The 22,579-nt window shown below is 39.7% G+C and overlaps 3 protein-coding genes across 3 annotated transcripts; 1 reads left to right on the forward strand and 2 right to left on the reverse strand.

Annotated features, from left to right (window-relative positions):
* Positions 1 to 481: 481 nt before the first annotated feature.
* LOC148889389 (dual specificity phosphatase 29-like) lies at positions 482 to 3,822 on the reverse strand. Its single transcript, XM_089012209.1, has 5 exons — positions 3,702 to 3,822; positions 2,439 to 2,630; positions 1,394 to 1,579; positions 1,047 to 1,279; positions 482 to 849 (listed from the first exon to the last, which is right to left on the reverse strand). Exons 3-5 carry the CDS (start codon positions 1,570 to 1,572, stop codon positions 632 to 634), a joined length of 630 nt encoding a protein of 209 aa, XP_088868335.1. The 5' UTR covers positions 1,573 to 1,579; positions 2,439 to 2,630; positions 3,702 to 3,822; the 3' UTR covers positions 482 to 631.
* Positions 3,607 to 5,649, reverse strand: LOC148889390 (dual specificity protein phosphatase 13A-like). Its single transcript, XM_089012210.1, has 3 exons — positions 5,428 to 5,649; positions 4,854 to 5,072; positions 3,607 to 4,785 (listed from the first exon to the last, which is right to left on the reverse strand). Exons 1-3 carry the CDS (start codon positions 5,550 to 5,552, stop codon positions 4,575 to 4,577), a joined length of 555 nt encoding a protein of 184 aa, XP_088868336.1. The 5' UTR covers positions 5,553 to 5,649; the 3' UTR covers positions 3,607 to 4,574.
* A 3,164-nt stretch (positions 5,650 to 8,813) lies between these two features.
* On the forward strand, positions 8,814 to 21,329 carry LOC148889391 (sphingomyelin synthase-related protein 1-like). The gene is made up of 6 exons (XM_089012204.1): positions 8,814 to 8,954; positions 11,906 to 12,505; positions 13,549 to 13,644; positions 16,599 to 16,716; positions 16,827 to 16,977; positions 19,188 to 21,329. The coding sequence occupies exons 2-6, from the start codon at positions 11,910 to 11,912 to the stop codon at positions 19,490 to 19,492; spliced, it is 1,266 nt and encodes a 421-aa protein (XP_088868330.1). The 5' UTR covers positions 8,814 to 8,954; positions 11,906 to 11,909; the 3' UTR covers positions 19,493 to 21,329.
* The last annotated feature ends 1,250 nt before the right edge of the window (positions 21,330 to 22,579 follow it).

Below are 22,579 nucleotides of genomic sequence, written 5' to 3' on the forward strand. Positions count from 1 at the left end.
AACAACAACAAAAAAGAAGGCAAATATTTTTTTCCTTTTTGAAAGGAATGCTTTAAAGACATTTCATGATGGATGAATAAAAGTTTCAATTGTTACAGAATTCTCAAATTGCAGTCTTGTAAATCTTGTATGGTGGCTCATTTAACATCAGCTTGTGTTCAAACATGTTTTTTCCTTCTATTTTCTACTACTATTTCCAAAGTTAACAAAACAGACTGCGCCTATTCGGGCTTTTCATCCCACGGAGTTGCTTTGCCCCCCGACCTATACAAACAATTTGGTAATGGAAAGTAGTCTGTGCCCCGCGTAGAAAGGCTCATCATTTTCGCACAGGTTTAATGAAAAAGTTCAGCATGTTTGTGAATCTCGTGGATGCATTATTTCTGTCCATCTGCCTATTTGGTTCGAAAAAGTAGTCTGAAATCATTTTTCTGAAGTTATTGCATCTCCCCAGATGTCCTTCATAACAACAAACCTTCACAACCGATAGTACCAATTAATATCCACACATCACTTGCACATTTACTCAAGACGTTCTTCTGATACAAGAAAAAGTGCTGCTGAGACAAAAATGACATACGAGTGGACCTCAAGCCCCTTTTACACGTGATCCCAATCACGACTGTTGATCCTACGTCTTTTGTTGTTTTAGTCTTAACTTCTCCTCTTGGAGTGTGATATCCAAAGCTCTGAGCTGTTTCAGAAAACCGTGGTTGGGGAGGATGCAACGGCGCTGTCGCACATGCTCGATGGCGTCCACCACTGTTAAGCCTTGCTCCATCATCAGGTAGGCCAAGACCAGTGACGCTGACCTGCTGCGGCCCATCACGCAGTGCACCAACACCTTGTCTGGAACAAGTCAAAAGATGGGAATAATTAACAAATGGTTGTGACAGTGTTGCACATAAAAATATAATCAAATGTTTTCAAACAAACACTTATGTTGGTTGTATTTATTTTGGACGTTAAATACAACTGAACTGAATTGCCATTCCCGGGAAAGTACTGTGATGCTATTTTGTAACCTCAATCTTAAAACTACACACTGAACTTGCTTTGTGGTTGTCCCAGTGCCTCCTTGATGAATTGCGTCGCCTGGTCAAAGAACTGCGAGATATTGAATGTGGGTTTGTCGTCGGCTTCCACCCCTAAATACTGGATGTCCATGTCCGTGTAATATTCTGCACCAGTCAGTACATTGTTGTATTTCCCCTCTGCAGCATTCAACACATGTGTGATACCCAGTCCCTTCAGACCACTTCGCTCCAGAGCCGTCTTCCTGTTTCCCAAACAACACACACCAGTGAATTCATGTTTTTAATTCTTGTCATGGTTTATTTTCCTTTTGTTCCTTTCTAGATAATTTTTTTGCAGTTTGTGCATGATGACTTACTCATCTCCGATGAAGACATTGGGCCAGACTTGGTTGAAGTGTGCATATTGAACACTGTTGCCAGTCCAAAAAAGCTGCTCCAGGTCTCGAGTACCTGGTGTGATGTAATCACTGTCTGGGTCCACTTGAACTGCCATGTAAGGGTTTTTTCCTCTTGATTTTACTCCACAGGATAACATGGTTCACCTGTAAGCACGAAGAAAAATAATCTATTTTTGAAAATAATCCAATAACATAAACTATAGTTATAGTTGCTTTTGTTTGGACTTTTTAGAAATTTTGTCTTTCCTCCTTTCGACTGCCGCCATCCCGTGTCTCTTCTATAGTTAGCGCGTTCATGTGGGAGTGCAAAGTCACCATGCAAATGCCAGTGACTCATATGTCATGCCATTACAATCCATAACATATAACAATATATTTTTTTGGAGGGGAGGGTGTACGTTGCCACTTCCCAGCAATACTCTCCTGTGCATAATGCTTATTCCAGAAACCGCGACTGAATATATAAAAAAAAACATGTCTGTCATAATTCATTCAGATCCTATGCCCTCTTCCTTCAGATGACTTCATACTGCCGAGCAGAGGCCTTCTCAGCTAACCTTAAAATATCTGAATCACAGGCTGATGTATGTGAATTATATTTTGTCCATGAATCCTTATTAAATAATTCTAAATTGTCTTTCAGCGTCCTTTGTTTTTGCTCTTTTGTGCTGCTCCTCGATGTGTTTTCGTATTTAAGCATTTAACCAATCACATTTCATCATTTGATTTGCTTTCGCAGGCCGAAAAAAATGATGTGGCGGGCCGAATTTGGATGTGTCATAAATCACACCACACTCCCAGCTGTGAAGTGATTCAGAGGTAGCACTACTGAAGGCCGAGGAGTGACATGCACGGCCGGCCACTGCGGCCTCGTATGCAATTCTAAAAACAAGTTAAACCTTAAAAGGAGTCTTTCCAAAGCCCAAAAAATATTAAACCCACCAAGATCCTATTTGTAGGAGTCTGTGAAGCTGAACGTAAAGCATAAAAAATGATAACTTACCAGTCATATATTTACTGCAGTCTTGTAAATTTGTGATCTGTTCCCAAGCAGGACTTGTTCCTTTACAGTCAGCATGAGGACACATGCTAACTGCTCTCCCAGTGTTTCACGTGATATTTTTAGGGCCCTGCATGCCATGAGCCCACATCAGTGTGACCCGCAAATGACTGTTTCAAAACCTCGTGACACCTCCTGACAGACAGGAAATATTTAAAATCCACTATGAGTCATGCAAAAAAGAGCAGCGTGTTACATTGCAGTCATGTTAAGAATGTTTCAACAAATTTGTTTGAGCTCACTTATTCGCAGATTGAGACCCATTTGTACAACTAACATTGTCACGTTTGTTTGTTTGTTTGTTTGTTTGAGTTGATGCCCAGATACAGAAGAGCTTTATGAAAAATACAGTAATGCAATTATGTCTTAACTAACAGCCAATTTCCTGTAATCTGGAAGGGTGGAGCACAGTACAATTCAAATAGGAAATAAATTGTGGAACGCTAATATTGTGGTGATTTGCCTTTGTGTTTGCTAGATAGCAGGCTACTTCCCACTACACGGAATTGGATTGGATTTGATTTGCCTTTATTAGTCTCACAGTGGAGAAATTTACATTTCACAGCAGCAGGAATGTGACGTAAATGGCACAATCCATTGCTGTTATTTCACAATTTTAATAATGTATTGACGCCGTCTATATTTGCAAAACGTCTGTATTAATACGTATATGGTAGGTTTCTAGTGAAGACAGGTACCAAATGCATGACCCATCACTGTGTGGGCGTGTGTGCATCACTGCATGTGCGTGTGTATATGCGTGTGTGTGTGTGTGTGTGTGTGGGGTGTGGGTGTGTAATTTATTGCAAATGTAAAGGTTGGGCCACACTTGATTGACATGTCCTATGACTCGTCTGTCTTTGAGCAAAAGCTCAGAGAGCTCTATCGCAGTGGGGGTGTTCCTGTGGTGCGTCCTTCAGAGAATTTCACACACACGTGCCCAACAAATTAATCTGAACAGAACTACATGTGCTTTGTAAATGAGTGCGTTCCTTATATTAGATTTGAAAGGAAATGTATATAATTTAACCTATGTGTCTGTAGCAATTTATTCTGTTAATGTATCATTTTATTATTTTTATGATGATGCAAAGAAATAACATGGACACAATCAAGGCACAAATGCACTGTATATGAAAATCAATTACTTCCATTAATAGTACACAGCACATTAAACTCACAACAAAATCAAGACAGATAGCCTACCACAGATTAGAGCAGACCACTGTGACAACCCCCCGCAGGTCCTCGCAACAGGAAAACAAAGTGGCATTATCCACTGAACTTTAACATTTGTTGTCTCACTTAGTTCCACGAGTGTGCATTGTTACATAACATGTCGATGGGGAACACGCCTGCTCTCCTTGGAGAAGACTTGACATTCACCAGTAACGTATCTTCTATTTCAAGGATAAAAGAAGATGTACATGTAATATGTGTTTCAATGAATTTGTGGTGTTTTATGTGATTGCATGATTATGTTGTATTTTTGTATGATGATGACTGCAACTGCCATTTTCCTAAATCACATGACCTATGTTTGACTTATGAAGAAAATGTGATTTGGCACTACTTAAAACACAATGTTGTTCATCAATGTTTTAAAACAGTGATACATAATATTTAGATGCAGTTACAAACATAACATATACAATTATATTATTAAATATTGTGATTATTAAGCTACCCTGTCCGAATGGATCATTCAAGGTCATTGATTTGAGAACTTTCTATTGTATTATTTTTATCTTTGTGAGAATGTTTTTATTTATGATTCAATTTAAATAGAAATAATCAAAAAGCAGTTGCATAGTTGGATTCAATTTCCACCATCTTTATTTAACTACGGACATAACCTAGTTAAGGTTCATAAGTGCGGTTCAAAACAAGCAAAAACAATGTGCTTTCTTAATATGACCACTGATAAACAAGATCTCTGTGTTTTTGAAAATGATATGAAGCAATACAGTGCGTAAAAAGTAGCAGATATTTTCTTGTGTGATTAAAATGAAAAATATCTAAACCCAAAAATATCTGTTGTCTGTACGAGATGTATTTTAGCAGGAACGAGGTGTCGCATCAAAGGAGTGGACACAACCTCCTTTTGAATGCCAACTGTTCACTCAGCTTGTAGAGGAGCATCAGGAAGTTCCGATTGGGATAAATAGCTCGTTTCTGGACGACGTGTCTCAGAGCATCGTGGAGGGGAAGACGCTGACGCAGCATCAAGTAGGCCAATGCCAGTGTGGCTGAGCGGCTTACACCCATAATGCAATGCACGAGAACTTTGCTTGAAAAGTTGCGGGAAGCAAGTCAAAAGTGAGATTACAAATACACAGAATGGGTGACATGTACTCACCGTGGTCTTTCTTTAGAGCTTTATGGATGAAATCCGCCGCGGGTTTGAAATACTGACTGAGGTCAAAGTGGTCCGAGTCTTCAGCTGGTATGCCACAATAAACGCAAATGTTGCTATAGAACCGTTGGTCCCCGAGGCTTCCCTGCTTGGAGTGAGCCGCATTCAGGATGTGAGTGATGCCCAGCTTGGATAATGTCCTTTTATTCTGTGCTACGGCTCTAGCAAAACATATGAGGACAAACGCAAGGTCGCTTTCATGATTTGGAAACACCACATATAACCAACATACAGCTGTAATGTCATTGTTTTTATGACTGCAACTCTCATGATTAATCTTACAGTAAAGTCTCGTTATAACGATATCGGATATATCGATAGTCCCGGTTATATCGATAATATTTCTATGCACGCACGGAGAAAATTACATGCAAACAGGGTCGGATATATCGATAGTCCCGGTTATATCGATATTTTTTCGGACTCCCTTGAATATCGATATAACGAGACTTTACTGTATTTCAATCAGAATAATTCTTAAATTTGGAGTTGACACTAAACGGTTGTGTGACTTACATGTTTCCTATGTAGAGGTTTGGCCAGACTTCATCCACTACAGTGAGTTCCAGTGTGCAGGAATCCAAAATGAGTTCCAGTTGTTTAATGAGCACCAGGTCCTGTTGCTCCTTGCGCCTTGACATTATCTCCTCACCCGTACAAGCGCCACCACAACGTGTGTGCGTGTTTGTGTTTATGTGAGTGTGTATGAGTGGGAGAGACTACAAGGTGTTACTACACTGACAAAGTCTGCTTGACGCTCGCGGAAGGACCCCAGCAGCTGCTTGGATGGACATTGCTGGCCTCCAAAATTAGCTCACTGCTCTTTATTTGACTCTGTGTTGTTATTTGATGTTGCATGATTGCCAAAAGTTAAAGAAAAAGAGGTAAATCGACAGAGGGAGAAAGAACCCCTCTGCCTCTCTTCACTGTTGACTGCAATGGTAACAAAATATATCCTTCTGCTTTTATTGTGGAATTTGAATAATTTAGAGGGCATTACACAAAAAACAACACAATTTTCATATAATGTAATTATTTTATTTTTTTCAGCCGTTTGTTGTGCAATTTTCTAACAAGTTATACACCTTTAAATTTCATAAAATTATTGTAGTGGTATATTTATAAGTATTTTTCTCCATTGTTTGCCTTTTAGAAGCCATGCAACCATATTTAAATAATTGGCCCACGTACTGTATACATTGACTTTTGCTACCTTAAACCGTAATATGTTCAGACATCAATATTGCTCACAGGATCATATTTGAAGTTGTGTTAATTTAACATTTTACATTCTATTCCATAGATTAAGCCTGGATGAATACAGAGGGTTGTGTCAGGAAGGGTATCCGACGAAAAAGCTTGGCCAAAACAAACATGCGTATCATACCTCTGAAGATGGAGGTTACTGATTCGCTGTGGCAACCCCTTGAAGGGAAAAGCCGAAAGGAAAAGAAGAAGACATTGTATTCCATAGATTATATATGTGTAGGCTACATCTCAGCTCGATTACTGTAATGCGCTAACCTTTGGAGTCAGCCAATCCTCCTTGAAGCGTCTCCAGCTGGTCCAGAATGCTGCTGCTTGCCTCTTGACTGGTACTCGTAAGATGGAGCACAGAACTCTTACTCTGGCATCCCTTCACTGACTCCATTTTAGAGGAGTTCTTTTCAAGAGCTTATTATTTGTCTTTAAATCTTTAACTTTGTGACTGTTTTTCTCCTGTATATAATACCTGTCCATGTTAAGCGCTTTGTTGTTAAAGCGCTATATAAATCAATATGCAATTGTATTGTATTGTATTGTACTCCATTTTGCATGTGGTGAATTGACCAATAAGCAATAAATCAATATTTGATAGACTTTTATTTTGGCACGGTCTCTCCTTTGCTCTGCTCTGCAGACCAATGTGGCTGATCGACTTACACCCACAGCGCAGTGCACCAGTATCCTTCCTGGTGATAAAAGCAATTTATTGGAAGTTGTTCAACACCTTCAAGCAGGTTGTCACAGCAGCATCACACCGTACCTCCTGATGTCGGAGCCTGGTCGATGAAGGCAGCAGCGGCGTAGAGGAAAGGTGAAAGGTCAAATGTGGGCAGGTCATTGGCTGGCACGCCATAGTATTTCATTGTGGTTCCGTAAAAGTCATCGCTGCCTCTACAAAAAGACATCCTATATTACTGATATGCGGGGGGTCCTAAAAGGCACAAATCCATTTCTGCCAATTTTGTTCCAAGCAGGCCCCCAGATTTTGACAGTTTAGGCTTGATATATGGTACACTCACAGGTCTCCCAGGTATAGATTGGGCCAAACCTCATCTCCATGGCGACAGGAGTGAGGCACAGCATGTAAAATCTCCAGTAGCCCATTGAGAGAGATTTCTGCTGTCAAAGTCTCACCCGGTGTGCCATCTTCTCTCATATAATCATTACCGGAGTCTTCTGTGTTGCGTTGCACTGGGCGCACACCACTCATGATAAAAAGCAGGTGAGGTATTTTTTTACTCCTAAAACTATCCCGCTCACATGCTCTGTTGCCGTCTATGCACTTTCATTCTATTTGACTGCTGAAGACAGGTGGGATTGTTTTTCAGAGGTTCAGACTTTCATGGGACTGTTTTATAAACGTGTGATCCAACTTAAAGGTTGGAAGACATTGCTTTCAGAACACCCCATGTATTAGCAAAAGGGTACAGTATATGAAACTGATAAATCATTATTATTCATCTAATTCAAATTGAATGCTTGAATGTTTACAGAAAGCCCCCCAAAAACTAATTTTGGTGGCTATCACAATCATATTCAGAGATTCCCACAATCAGATTTCCCAACGACTTTATTGCCTATATTTTGAGCATGGGTCATTCAATTAATGGTCAAGGCAAAACTGTATCTATAACCATAATAACCCACTTGTTCGCTTTGGAATTTGACTCAGCATGATTCCGACTTGATCTTGGTTTCACTCCATGGCACTTTCTACTATCTTTGTGACTGCTTCATTTTCTGTATATGATAGCTGCCCATGTAAAACGCTTTGTAACAGCATCAGCTGTTTTTAAAGAACTATATAAATATATATGTATTGTATTATATGATTCAGACTTGATCTTTGTTTTACTCCCTGGTCCCTGGTGCTTTCTAATAGCTTTGTGACAGCTTTATTTCTTGTATATGATAGTTGTTCATGTTAGGCGCTTTGTTACAGCTTCAGCTGTTGTTAAAGCGCTATATAAATCAATATGCATTATATTGTATGATTCAGACTTGATCTTAGTTTTACTCCCTGGTGCTTTCTACTATCTATGTGACAGATTTATTTCTTGTATATGATAGTTGTTCATTTTGGGCGCTTTGTTATCTAAATCAATTTGTATTGTATTGTATTGTATTGTATTGTATTGTATTGTATTGTATTGTATTGTATTGTATTGTATTGTATTGTAAGCTTACTCCGAGACTACCGTTTTGGAGACTTTGTAGACTGGGGGCCCAAATGAATAAATAAATAAATAAATAAATAAATAAATAAATAACCGACTGGTCAACTTTATAATGTTTATAATTAATTTATTAATTAACATGTCTATTCGTTTAGATATGATTCTTTTACTACATTATAAAAGTAATTAATAATATATTAATTAATTACTTACTTAATTAATTAATTAATTAATTAATTAATTAATTAATTAATTAATTAAAAATTTATTTGGTAGAACCTTGTTTTTAATGTCACAGCATTTATTGTCATTTTAATTTTTGTATTACAGTACGTATTTTCATTTATTTTGAGAGGCATCGTTTCGCTTAACGGGAATCATCATCCTATATTTGGACCGCAGGTGGCAGTGCGCTGAAACACACAACCCAAAGAGATGTTTGCGACTCCTCTTGTCTGCTGTTGTTTGTTATTGCCAGTTTCTGTTTGCTGTTGCCTGGTTGTGAAAGTTGAAGGCATGAACATTTGTGCAATGCCAGTGGAAGACGGTTCATTTCTTCCCTCTCTACACCCTGACGAAAGCACTGACGCTGGTTATTTGGTAAGAAAAAAAGTCTACTTATTCCCAAACGTATTTAGTTACACCTCCACACGTTTGACCTCACGTTTGTTTAGTTTCATTTTAGTTCTAGACAGTTTTTATTAACGTTTCAGTAGAAATAGAACGCCCCTCACTATACTGTTACCCACTTAGTATTGTTTCTTTACCGTGTGTGTTTGTGAAACTCTTTATGTTTGTGGTTGTTCTGATTTTCCGTGTTTTCAAAAATGTTCTGATTTATGTTACAGACCAAAAGTCCGATACTGTATTGTGCAATTTAGTCTAGTCGCAACTTCTATGTCAGTGTGTGATTCATCAAGGAAAAACTTAACTCAGGCCATTCCACTGGGCTGCTCACGTTGGCAGTTTCTTGATGGTTTGCTTTTTATGGTGCTCTCAATGGAATGGTTAATTTATCATGGAAACATCTGGTCTAGATAAACTATACAGTTTTGCCTAAAACCACCCTTGCCCTCGTAAACGTTGTTATTTTTCGTTATTTTTAATGAGACCTGAAATATCATTTCACCCTTCCATCCACCGACCTTTCAATCTATCAATTGGAATAACATATAAACCCTAATATCAGGACAACAAACCAGGTGTCATGGATGGAATACTGCAGTGGGAGGTTATTGATTGAAATGAAAATGTCTTGTCTACAAATACAGTAATCGCTTCAGCCTTTTGGGAGTTTCTGTTGACGTTGCTGCTGTTGTTTTTCAGCTGCTTGCCTCATGTGACACCTTTTGGGGCATAACCGATAATGTGGGTTTACATTTAAATTGTATTTATTTTTGAAGGAATTTAGGACAGAAACCTACATTCCAAATGCTTGGTATAGTGTCATAATTAAATTTAACTGTGTCCAAATTTAATCTGGGATATTTCATTCTTCCTGCCTTGACAAGTCGTCTGTCACAGAAAAAATATCTCAAAAACTAAACGCATGACGAGGTGTACTGACACGCGTTGACTTTGGGCCCATCAGCCCTCCATTTAAAAATTTTCTGTTCATGTTATTCTGGTCCGGTTGACCTTTATGCCAAAGGGAGGAGCTCAATGGGCTGCGCTGTGGTCCTATTATCTAAGGTTGAAGGGCAAGAACAGTTTTTCTTAAAGTGCACACCTGACTGGGGTATTAACCTTGTCAACTGTGATATTTATTTATTTATTTGCTCATTATACATGTATTTTATTATTCATGAAACATATTAGATTTGATTCTACAAAAACTATAGCCAGTAAACAGTCATCAGAATGCAGAGGATGTACCTAGCTTGCAGGAGTGAACAAATAGCTAATCATCACGTGAGCCATCTTGACTTAAGTACCCCTTACATCACCTCTGCAACATTAAAATTATAATGAAAATGTTCATCTATTGACAATCTCTTTACCATTTGTGAGATGAACGTGTTGATGTTTTGTATTAAATTAATGGCACTTAATTAAATGACATTTTGGGTGGTCTTTATAAAAGAAACCTAACATTGTCCAGGTCTTGGAGGGAAAAAAAACAAAAACAAAATGTGCTATCACCTTCTCAGAGACCCCAATCTCAGCCCACTCGTTATGAAGGTCTCATAGGTTTCTGAATTACAGTTGCTTGTTAACCTTCTGGAGGCTGCGGTAATCCCTGTCACTTGTGCACTTTTCCGGCCACATTTTTCCCCACTGACGGTTTTCTGCACAACTGTCACGTCGACACTCTTCCCCATGATGCTGAAGCCGACTAAAACAGACTAAGATCAAGGCTGAGCAAATCCTCCACACTTCATTGGCAAGATTAGGACGCAGCAGGCCTATAATGTTGAATTTTCACGTGATATTGGACATTTGAAATACAGTACTAGATTATTTTTTGCCTTCATGGTTTAATCCTCATAATTTAAAACAAAGGTTTGAAATATTTCACTTTGCATGTGTTGAAATAATACAACTTACAAATTTAACTTTTGAAACACATCATTAACCCTTTCCTTGCCAGACGTGCAGAAATGTGCCAGGGGTTTTGTCATTGTCACCCAAATTCCAGGACCCACAGAATATTACATTTAGATTATTTCAATGCATAAGATGCCTTAGACCAGCGGTTCTTAACCTGGGTTCGATCCAAACCTAGGAGTTCGGTGAGTCGGTCTCAGGGGTTCGGTGGATCCTCCGCCACAGAGGTCCACCCCTGAGTCTAGACTGCAGTTAGTAGGTACAGTCATTCGAAGAAGGGTTTGCTGAATGAGCATATGAAACTGGTGGGGTTCGGTGCCTCCAACAAGATTAAGAACCACTACCTGAGACTATCTTCTTTCATCAGAAAAAATAGTTAATTCCTAAATTATATGGGTCTGGAGTTATTTGTGATTGAAATGGAGGCGACTGTCCAAAATACAATGCAATACATACATATTGGTTTATATAGCGCTTTCACAACAGCTGAAACTGGAACAAAGGGAAATGCTGCCGCCTTGTGGAAGAGAAAACATTGCCAGAAGTCTGGCCAGCGCTTTATCGGCACAAGCAAGAAAATAAAAATCCGAACTAATTCGTGGATGGCGCTCAACGTCATATTTTTAATTTCTGAATAAATTTGTGAATGGCAGTGAATGAGTTAACATAAATTTTCCATTCTCAATTTTTTTTTCACACCTACGCCATTTTTATTCAAATATGTGAAAGGATTCAAACACAAAGACATTGATTAGCCTATCTGTGGCATTTTGTGTCAACATCTAACATGTATTATTGTTGTTAGATGGTCTTATTCAATCAGCTACGCTTGTTTAAATTATGTCATGAACCTGTCGTTTCTTTCAAGTGGCGATAACATTGGAAGGCATCAGGCGGCTTTGTCTTTCTATGTAGTCCCCTGCATGTGCTGAATGGTCCTTTTCAAGGGATATGTTGAATCATAGAGCCCTCTGTATCATCAAGTGTTGTGTGTCCGTCTGCAGTGGCATGGCATCAGAGAGCGGTGTGGCCGCATGGAACTGTAAGCAGGTGGCCCAGTGGCTGCAGGCGGAAGGATTTGCCGACTATGTGGATCTGCTGTGCGCTGACCACCGCCTGGATGGACCCAGTCTTCTTGCTCTGACTGAGGCCGACCTACGCGGACCTCCTTTGAGTCTCACCGTGCTGGGGGACATCAAGAGGCTGGCCATATCACTCCGCCAGCTTCAGAGACAGAACCATGTCCAGGTGCAGGAGCTGGGTCTCCAACCTAGTGACGAACTCCCGGCGGCCGATTGGTCCTGTGACAGAGGCGATAGGCACTGCAACCGAGGAGAGTTCACCGGGAATGGCGTTGCGCTCCGACAGAGGAACGACACCCAAACTGAATGCGAGGCCAAAACGCCGCTGTGTCACACTCACTCCAACGGAAGATGTCAGCAGGACCTGGCAGGAAGGCTTGATCCTGAAGTATGGAAGACCATCTTGAGCGTCATTTATGTCGTTTTAGTGTTTGGCTTTACTTCTTTTGTTATGGTCATCGTCCACGAGCGTGTTCCAGACATGAGAACCTATCCACCGCTTCCTGACATCTTCTTGGACAGGTATCAGATTTACATGCGGCGTGATAAACTACATAGATTGTGTATGAGGCTCAAAATAAACGGGTTTCACACACAGTTTGCGGATCAAAGTTGAGCCCCTTAATTATACATTGAATCGCGAAATGGAGAATCAAACACAATCATCCAAAGTAGTAATGTATTGTACTGGGGGTGGTTCACATCACATTAGAGAGACATGATTGTCAATGACTGTCAATTTGTCACTGACTGCACAGAGCAGGCAATGCTGGAAAGAAATAATGCTGAAAATGAGAGACTTTATGACAAGAGTTTTACATGTATCTGTATATATTTTATACTTTATTGAGAATACAAAGGTAGACTGCAAGGAAAAACAAACATTCTATGATATTAATGAAGGTGGCGTTGTCTCTAATGCAACTGATGCTCCTTGATACTCGATGGTAACTGCTCATTGTAGCAATGTCAGTCCATCCTGAGAGAATCTTCTCCAAAACAAAGCAAATAAGCCTTCCCGTGTGGTGTTCGCATGGTCTCCCTTTGCCTGTGTGGATTTTCTTCGGGTGTTCCAGTTTCCTTCCATTTTCCAAAAACATGCATTGCACGTTAATTGGGCAGTCCAAATTGTCCCTTGGTGCGATTGTAAGCGTGAATTGTTATTCGCTTATGTGCGCCACGTGAAAGGTTGGCAAGTAGTTCAGGGTGTACTGCCTGAAGACAGCTGAAATAGGCTACAGCATGTCTCCCATCCCCAATGAGGCTAGTGTGGTTCAGAAAAACAACGGATTGATATTACAACAGAGCTTTATTTTTTTCTCAAGAAAAAGGAAAACAATTGTTCATTATATTGTCATGTCTTTATTGTTTCATAAAAACCTTGCTTCGGTTCACTGGGATGATTAAAAAAAGAAATTCACATAAAAATAAATATAACAATATAATATAAAAAATAAGTAATAATAAAATTTCCACCAGTATATCTATTTTAGTCATGGTTTGTGTGCACCTTGTCCCCATATCTAATCTGTATGCTGACATTGATGTATTTTGACCCCTGACAGTGTTCCGAGAATCCCTTGGGCTTTTGCAATGGCTGAAGCCTGTGGCCTCATCCTGTGCTACATGCTTCTGTTGATCCTGCTGCTTCATAAACATAGGTAACACCTTTCATTCCTCCGTGCGTGGACCAAATCCAATAAATGAGATTAAACTCTCACCATGACCCCCATACAGTGTATTCTATTCAATTAAACACGTCGAACAGTCCTGCACCAAAGATCACAGAGTGCTCTAATTTAAGTTGATCACACAACAAATAATGAGATGACGGGACCCATTTCAAAATCACAATTAGTCTGTGAACAAAAGTGAGTGATGTATTTTTGTTCTTTTAGTCTGAGCACATGCAAGTGGGAGCATGTGCTAGAGTTCTCCAGGTGCAACCCAAAATTGGATCAACAAAAGTGAATCATGATGCGGGTTGATATAAATTGATAATATCATGCAGTAAATAATAAGGATTTGAAAAGGTAGAAATACAAAACGCATTCTTCCAGCATGAGGGGAAATTGAGGGACAGTGCATATTTTTGGTTTGTCCGTTTACCAGCTAGGAGGCTACTTTGTGCCTTATAGAAAATGACAAAACATGTTAGGATTAGACTGATGGGACTCCCAGAATATGGGAGGAACGCTCCCATTGAGACACAAGGATAGGATCAAGTCCTCTATCCGGATTTATAAATTGAAAGCCTTCTTGCTTACCACAAAAGCTTCCTTCTGGAATGGAAGAATCCATAAAGTTGGCAGATCGAAGCCACAGAGAAGCATTTATCCGCCTGTGCCTTTTACACGGAGCCTAACCAAGCGAGATATTACCTCGACTGTGCAACAGGGCATCCATCCTGCCATCAAATATATAATAGATGACATCAGCATCCTGTCTGAAAATCTTGGATGGCCATTGCTTCAAATCCCACCAGTGCAGAAGAAGTGACGGTCAAATATTACTCAACTGTCACCAGACGGCAGAAATGAAGAGTGGAATAGACAAATCATGAAACTTGGGAATTATTTCCCACTTGACAAAGAAGATCAAGTCCAATGTGTGCGTCAATGGTTGCTAAACAGGAAAACGTCTTAACGTTCGCTCATATTGACCACTAAGTCTGATCAATTTTGAATAATTATAAAATTGTTATCTTCACCGCACCCCTACTATTGGAATTGAGATTACATATGCAGTGTTTTTTCCAGGTCCTCTCATGTCTGCTTTTGACAATTCCAAGCAAACTATCATATTAAAATAAATACTATCAGTTTTATTCGTCTGTGTAAGCTCTCAGTCGTACAGGAGTGGTCCATCGATGAGAAGGTTTCTTCAGCCGTCATCTGTACAAAAGTGAAGGTTTCGGACGTTTCGCCTCCTATCCAAGAGGCTTCGTCAACGAACTAAACTAAACTTTAGTTCGTTGACGTACAGTCTGAACTAAACTAAACTTTAGTTCGTTGACGAAGCCTCTTGGATAGGAGGCGAAACGTCCGAAACCTTCACTTTTGTACAGATGACGGCTGAAGAAACCTTCTCATCGATATCAGTTTTATTGTACATCAAACCTTTTGTCATATGGGTTAGGCATATGCTAAAATTAAGCAAAATGAACCACACCATTCTATAAATCATCAATGAACTTACAAAAATATTGCAAACAAATCTCAATTTCAATAAAATCATCAAAAATTTCGAATTGCTGCTGTGGAAATTTCTCCATTGTGGGACAAATAAAGGTTTTCTGATTCTGATTCTGATCCTGATCACTTTATAACTTCAGTTTTTCATGTTTTGTTAAGCACTGTTATGTAAGAATGAGGACTGCATTTATTAACTCATTCACTGCCAGACGTACAAAAATGTGTCCACTCCAGTGCCAGGATTTTTGTCATTTTCACTCAAATTCCAGAGCCCACAGAATATTGAGTTTTGGGGACTACATAAACATTCAATGCAGCGTAAGAAAACTGAGACTGTCTTCTTTCATCAGAAAAAAGGTTAATTCCTAAATTATATGGGTCTGGAGTTATATGAGCTTGAAATGAGGGTGGGTGTCCAAAATACAATGCAATACATGTACATATTGTATATTGGTTTATATGGCGTAACAACAGCTGCAGCGCGAACAAAGCGCTAACATGGAAAAAAGGGAAATTCTGCTCCCTTGTGGAAGGGAAAAAACATTGCCAGACATCTAGCCAGCACTTTATCAGCAACAAAAAGCAAACTTCGAATAAATTTGGGAATGGTGCTGTGTCATATTTTCAATTCCCGAATAAATTCGTGACTGTCAGTGAATGAGTTAAGGACCGAATTTATCGAGTTACCATATAAATTATTGAAAGTACTTACCGCCATGCACACTCAAAAATCACAGATGCGACAGTAAAACAGCACGATCGATGAAAAGGTTTCTTCAGCCGTCATCTGTACTTCTTTGTCCGACACCTTCAAAGAAGTACAGATGACGGCTGATGAAACCTTTTCATCAATGGACCACTCCTGTACGACTGAGAGTTTACACAGACGTAAAAAACAGGACGATGGCAACCCCAAGAAGAGAAAATTATACAAATCATATGTAACAATCTGTCTGATTTAAAAAAAAAAAATATGTGATAATGTGTAGTAGGGCAATTCAAACCCCACATTTTCTGACTTCCTCTTTAAAGAAAACAATATTTTAATAATCTGCATTGGAGCAGGAGCACTCTGGCTCTACTTCAGGTGGAAAATTGCCTGTTCACCCTCCCCCCCCCACACACACACACATACACGCACACTGTCATTCTGTGCTTGTACACTTATTACAGAGCGGCAGCATGGTGACAGAAAAATGGGAAAATGTGTTTTAAAGAATATGGATGAAAGTAATCTTTAGAGAGATACTGCTTCAGACTGATTGAACAGCACATCTGTTTCGTCTCAGTTGCTTCAAGAAGCAATGAACATACCTTTCCACACTATCAACAATCAATCGCTTATCACGCTCTGTGCTTGGCAAAGGTGTAATCATCAGTCAGCATCTCTCTAACGCACCCTAATTTTGTTTTGTATTTAGGTCTATTCTCCTTAGGAGGTTGTGTTCTCTGATGGGAACTGTGTTTTTACTCCGCTGCTGCACCATGTTTGTCACCTCTCTCTCCGTGCCTGGACATCACCTCAAGTGTGCCAGCAAGGTGAGAAACTTCCACGTGCGTTCTGTCTATTTGAGTTGTTGCTAAGGAGCTGTGCTCCAGCTCTGGGTCACCGAACTGGTGCCGCTAACGAGGTTCTCTTGTTCACTCAGACATATGGCAATTTGATGGAAAAGATACAGAGGGCGCTGACAATCTGGGTCGGATTCGGGATGACTCTGACCGGCGTCCAAACGTGTGGAGACTACATGTTCAGCGGACACACAGTTGTCATTACCCTGCTCAACTTTTTTGTGACAGAATGTAAGTGGAACATTTTGGCCGTATCTAAATCGTTTCCCGAAATCGTGGCGGTGGGCCTTTATTTACTCATCAGCTGGTCGGGGGGCATATTGTATGTGCGGGAGGTGACTTTGAATTTTCGAAAACAATGCAAACTATATTTTACAAATTATGAACAGAACAGAGTAAGACTGCGAGAAATTCAGCTGAAGTTATACAACGCATAACATTCCATACTGGAAAATCCATCCATCCAGGGGCATGTTGCATGGTTCAATTCCAGCTCCATCCCTTCCTGCATGGGTTTTCTTGGGTACCTCCCACATACCAAAACATGGTTCGCAGAGTCATTGAACCTTTCCCGAGGTGTGCGTGTGAGCATGGAGGGTTATTTTTCTCTGTGCTCTTTGTGATTGGCTAGAAACCGGTTAGTCCATTGCCTGCTTCCCAAAAATGGCTGGGATAGGCTCCAGCGCCTCCGCGACTATTGTGAGGATAAAATGTTCCAGTAAATGGATTTATGTACACTAATCATTTACGACAAAAGCAGACAAATAACACTGGCATTATTATTGACTACCTATAAATCTATATCACAACCGCATATCCTTAAAGGAGAACTCAACCCCAAATTTTTCACAAAGTAATCTCTTCTCCACCACTGGTGAATTGCTGAATCGTGACCGAAAGAGTTAATGCGTTTGTGTTATGTCATGTTCACACTCAATGGTTCCTTGGTTTCCTCACCACATGCACGAGTGCATTCTTCACTGAACGTGACGGCAAATAGCAAGTGCCTGAAGAAAGCACTCTTTCATATACAACGATACCTCGGTTTACAAACGCTTTAGCTCACAAACTTTTCGCCTTCACAAGAATATAATATTGGCATACGAACTAGTTTTCAGGAAACACACGGAGCGCCACAATGACTGGCGGACTAGTTTTCGGCGGAAGAACACCAAAACACACGACGGAACAGTGCCACCGTGGCTGCCGGACTACTTTTCCACATCCCCTTTCTCTGAGTGCATACGTGGTTTGCTATCGAGTGAATACTTTTGCTTTTTTTGGACCGAAAAAGACCACACCACAGGCTAGTGTTCAGCCGTAGAGGACACAAAACAAAATTACGGTCGAGCAGAAGAAGGAGATCATCGAGAAACACGAACGAGGTGTGCGTTTGTGTGACTTAGCGTCAAAGTACCAGTATGCTAAGTCGACCATTGCTACGTGTGGCTAAGGGTGTTTCTGTGTTGTAGTTCGTAAGCTGAGGTATGAATGTACTGAGAAAACCAAGCAACCATTGAGCAGGAGCTTCTTCCATTTTTATTGTTGTTTTTCATCTCTGACAATAGGATAAAAATCCCAGAATACTTGGATTCTGTATCATTTGGTTTGACCGTATTATTTAGTTCCACCCAGACTTAACGCAATGGATGAAACTCAAAAATTGAGCTTCCGCTGCAGTTTGAGCGCTGCACCCATATGAGGGGCTACGCTTATGATTTGTTGATATGAAAGAATGAACAAATGAGGATCCTTTATTTTTGTAATGTAATGAAAAAGATCACACAATTATTCTTTTGACAATCCGTCTGAAAACCATTTGTAGTCAAGACATAAATCATTAATCACCAACTGTTTGAATTTTAAAGAAGGATGGATAATTAGCAATGAAAGGCCAGCGAGCCACTTGTAAAAACACATTTGATTCTCATAATGGTTGTCAAAATGGTCTCATTGTCTCCTGAGCTTGTTATGCTTGGCCGCTGGATTGACATTTTTAGAGACTGGAGTAGCATTTACGACATTTTCCGTCACATTTGATCATTCAGATTCATTCAGAGGGACAATTTTGGTGTCATTCAACATCTTTCCCCATTGTGGGACAAATAAAGGTTTTCTGATTCTGAAAATCAATCACCCAAAATCATATGGCCCAGATTGAATCGTTTTAATCCATAGTAGTTGTACAAGGGAGGTCTATTTTTAGTGCTAACACATATTTGGTGTTATAATGACTGTCTACATTCAGCCAGTAACGAAGCACGATGCAAAAATTTTGACTCGTGGCCGTGTTTTGAATTCAATTAGTTTGGCAGATGCAAGATTGACTTACCCTAAATTCAGCTTTGAATACACAAATGAAAGTTAGTTTGTTCTGCTAATGCAAATAAATTGAAATAATCAAATCCTTCAAATAATATCCTCGACTCCCCCTTTGGCAGACACTCCTCGAACGTGGAATTTAATTCACACCATCTCCTGGGTGTTGAACCTTTTTGGGATCTTCTTCATCCTGGCGGCGCACGAGCACTATTCAATTGACGTTTTTATCGCCTTCTACATCACCACGCGCCTTTTCCTCTACTACCATACCTTGGCCAACACCCGCGCCTACCAGCAGAGCCGGAGGGCTCGCATCTGGTTCCCGATGTTCTCCTTCTTCGAGTGCAACGTTAATGGACCCGTTCCCAACCAGTATCACTGGCCTTTCAGTCAACCTGCCTTCATGAAGACACTCATTGGATAGACTGTAAATCATCGGCAACTTTATCCGCCATGCGCTTCTCATCTTAAGTTTGTGTTCCAGCTCAAATATTAGTTTAAGATGATGAGGCGCATGCTTTTGTCTGCATATGGCCCGAAGATAAGATGGAGGAAGCAAATGATATTTGTTATTTCAATTCAGAGCTTCACTAACCTTACTGTTTTTCTTTGCACATGATAAAATTGAATTGGTGGTGGGTAGGGATGGGACGATGGTCTGTCTCAAGGTCTGCATCCAATGAACACATCTTGGATGGAGTGCACAAGTATCAGTTTTGCCTTCATGTATTATTCCCACTGTGGTGTTCTGCTTTATCCCACGCAGCATTTATTGTTATGAAAAAGTTGGATGGGGTTTCACAGAGTTAAGTCACATTTTGGTAAGTGTACAAGTGCAATTTTGGCTACCAAAGAAATTTCGGCTGGACGATACTGTTCGGCTAGAGGCAATGACAATCTTAATTTATTTGTGAAATGCAATGCTATGACTTACCGAAAAAAAAAAGTTTACTTCGTCAAGGCTTTAAATGGACAGCAACCATGCAATAGTTCATATGCGTTTCGTGTGATTGTTTACAATCGATGTATTTATTTGCAATGCAAGCGATAATCGGAATGCCTTTTGGCTCACCTACCTGATGTTTACAAGAGCTGCGTATCTTTTTTTTTTTTTACTGGCTGTTTTTTTTTTCAGTGGCAGTACTTTTTGCTTTTGTTTTATCAAGTTGATTTGAACTAATTTGTGGATTATTTTTAATAAAAATATATACATGTACTTTTGTGTGTGAACAATCTCGAAGAACTCTGTTAGGGCAATTCGCTATATGAAAACATTTTCAACATGAATGAGCTCTAAGAACTTGTGTATGATATTGCTTGACAAATACAAAATCAAAGCACATTTTTTTCTCGTTCATTTTATAAGCCATTATTCATTTTTGATTAATTTTGTGAACAAAACTCTATTTAATCAATTTTAGCTTCATTTTTTTGTTAGTTTTTTATTAACTACATTAAACCTTTTTTTCCAATGTGATGATCACAGCTATAACCCAGGTATAAAAGGGTGTCCACATGTGCAATCAAATTCTTAGTTTTTATCCCCTCTTATCATGTTGTATTCTGATATAATGGGTGGAAAGGCTTTGAAGTGATCAAATTTGGTCTTATCGTGTCTTTTCCCCACTGCAGAACAGCAATGAAGCCCACATTCATACCTATGAACAATGTCGATTCTTGAATGAAACTTACAGGCATTTTTTCTCCTGAAAACACAGCATGAGCATAGCAAAAACTCCACACAGTCAGGCTGCAGCTCTGATTGGAACACAGAACTCAAGAAACTGCAAAGCAGACATGCTAACTACTTTCTTATCCTTCCTTCTTGTTTATTGTCATATATAAATTAAGATTGGAGCAATGTATGTGCAAGGGATGGATATCACAAAATCTAAATATATGCTCTTAAACTGGTGTTAAAACCATATTAGAGGTCGCTGGACCGCCGAAATTGAAGTGCAGGTGATTTCTTGTTGCCGTGGCAACAACAGAGAGTCGATTCTCGTTTCTCCCTATGATGAGTCAATGGACATTAATGTTTTACACCGCAGTTATCACATACTTTTTGTGTACAACTTGCGTGAACTACTTAACAGTGGTTTCACTTCCTTCAATTTGTTCTTCAAAGTAATACAGTGCATAGCTGCAGCACTGTATAATTTGGAGAAAAAGATCAGACATGACCAAATGAAAAGAGAGAAATGTTGCATGCTTGGTTGAATTTTACTGACATCTGTGTGTACCATCCCTTCATCAACTGATGAATAAAACATCCCAATCCTTCCCAATGGCTCTAAAAAGGCTGTTGGGTGAGACAGGTGCGTGAACGCAGTATACCAACAAATGTCCGGAAATGTGAAATGTGAGACAGACCACACTACCCACCACATTCAATTTTATCATGTGCAAAGAAAAGTATATATATATATATATATATATATATATATATATATATATATCTATATCACTAGACATCCAATGCGTGGTTAATGGCACTGAAAGCTCTCATCCCTGGTTTATTCTCTTTGACCTCCAAACAATTTATATCGATTTAAACTGAGTGAAACACACTGCTTTTACCTCTTTCAGATTGCTCCTGATGCTGATCAAAGATTTTTTTAAACTCCACCAAAAACAGGGTTGCTATGACAACCGCCATTAGGTGTGTGATACAGTAGCCGTGCAGCTATTTGTGTCCTATGATTTAAAGCTCGATTCCTCACTCATGTGGCGCACAGTGGATACATTATCTTTCATTTTGTGTCCATCCCATCACATGTACTGAATCTATGCAAACGCTCACACACACACACACACACACACACACACACACACACACACACACACACACACACACACACACACACACACACACACACACACACACACACACACACACACACACACACACACACATTTTTGGGGCATAATTAGCCTTAACTACAGAGGAAGTGCATCACAGTCTCATCTGCAAAGCTAGATGTGTTACTTATTTGTATTATTGAAACCAAAACAGTCTTTAAGACTATGGTGTACATTATACGAATGTTACATTCCTTTTTCTGAACTGCCAAATTACACGTCACCGTATATTATCTTGTATATCTTTTATGATACCAAACTCACAATATTCAGCCACTATCATTTTAACCGATTTCCTTGCAATGGAAGGACAATTTTGTCATAGTGGCAGGTATGCGACATTGTGTGTGAATGTGAGGGATCCAAGTGAGGGAGGCCCCTACAGGGAGAAGAGATAAAGAAGGTGGAGGATTTTAAGTACTTGGGGTCAACTGTCCAGAGCAATGCAGAGTGTGGAAAAGAGGTGAAGAAGCGTGTCCAGGCAGGCTGGAGCGGCGGGAGAAAAATGTCAGGTGTTATGTGTGATAGAAGAGTTTCAGCTAGGATGAAAGGAAAAGTGTATAAAACCGTGGTGAGACCAGCCATGATGTTTGGACTGTAGACGGTGCCACTGAAGAAAAGATAGGTAGCAGAGCTGAAGATGTTGAGG

This window comes from Hippocampus bargibanti, linkage group LG13 (genome assembly GCF_051943395.1).
Source record: "Hippocampus bargibanti isolate YZ-2025 linkage group LG13, ASM5194339v1, whole genome shotgun sequence".
Taxonomy (NCBI): domain Eukaryota; kingdom Metazoa; phylum Chordata; class Actinopteri; order Syngnathiformes; family Syngnathidae; genus Hippocampus; species Hippocampus bargibanti.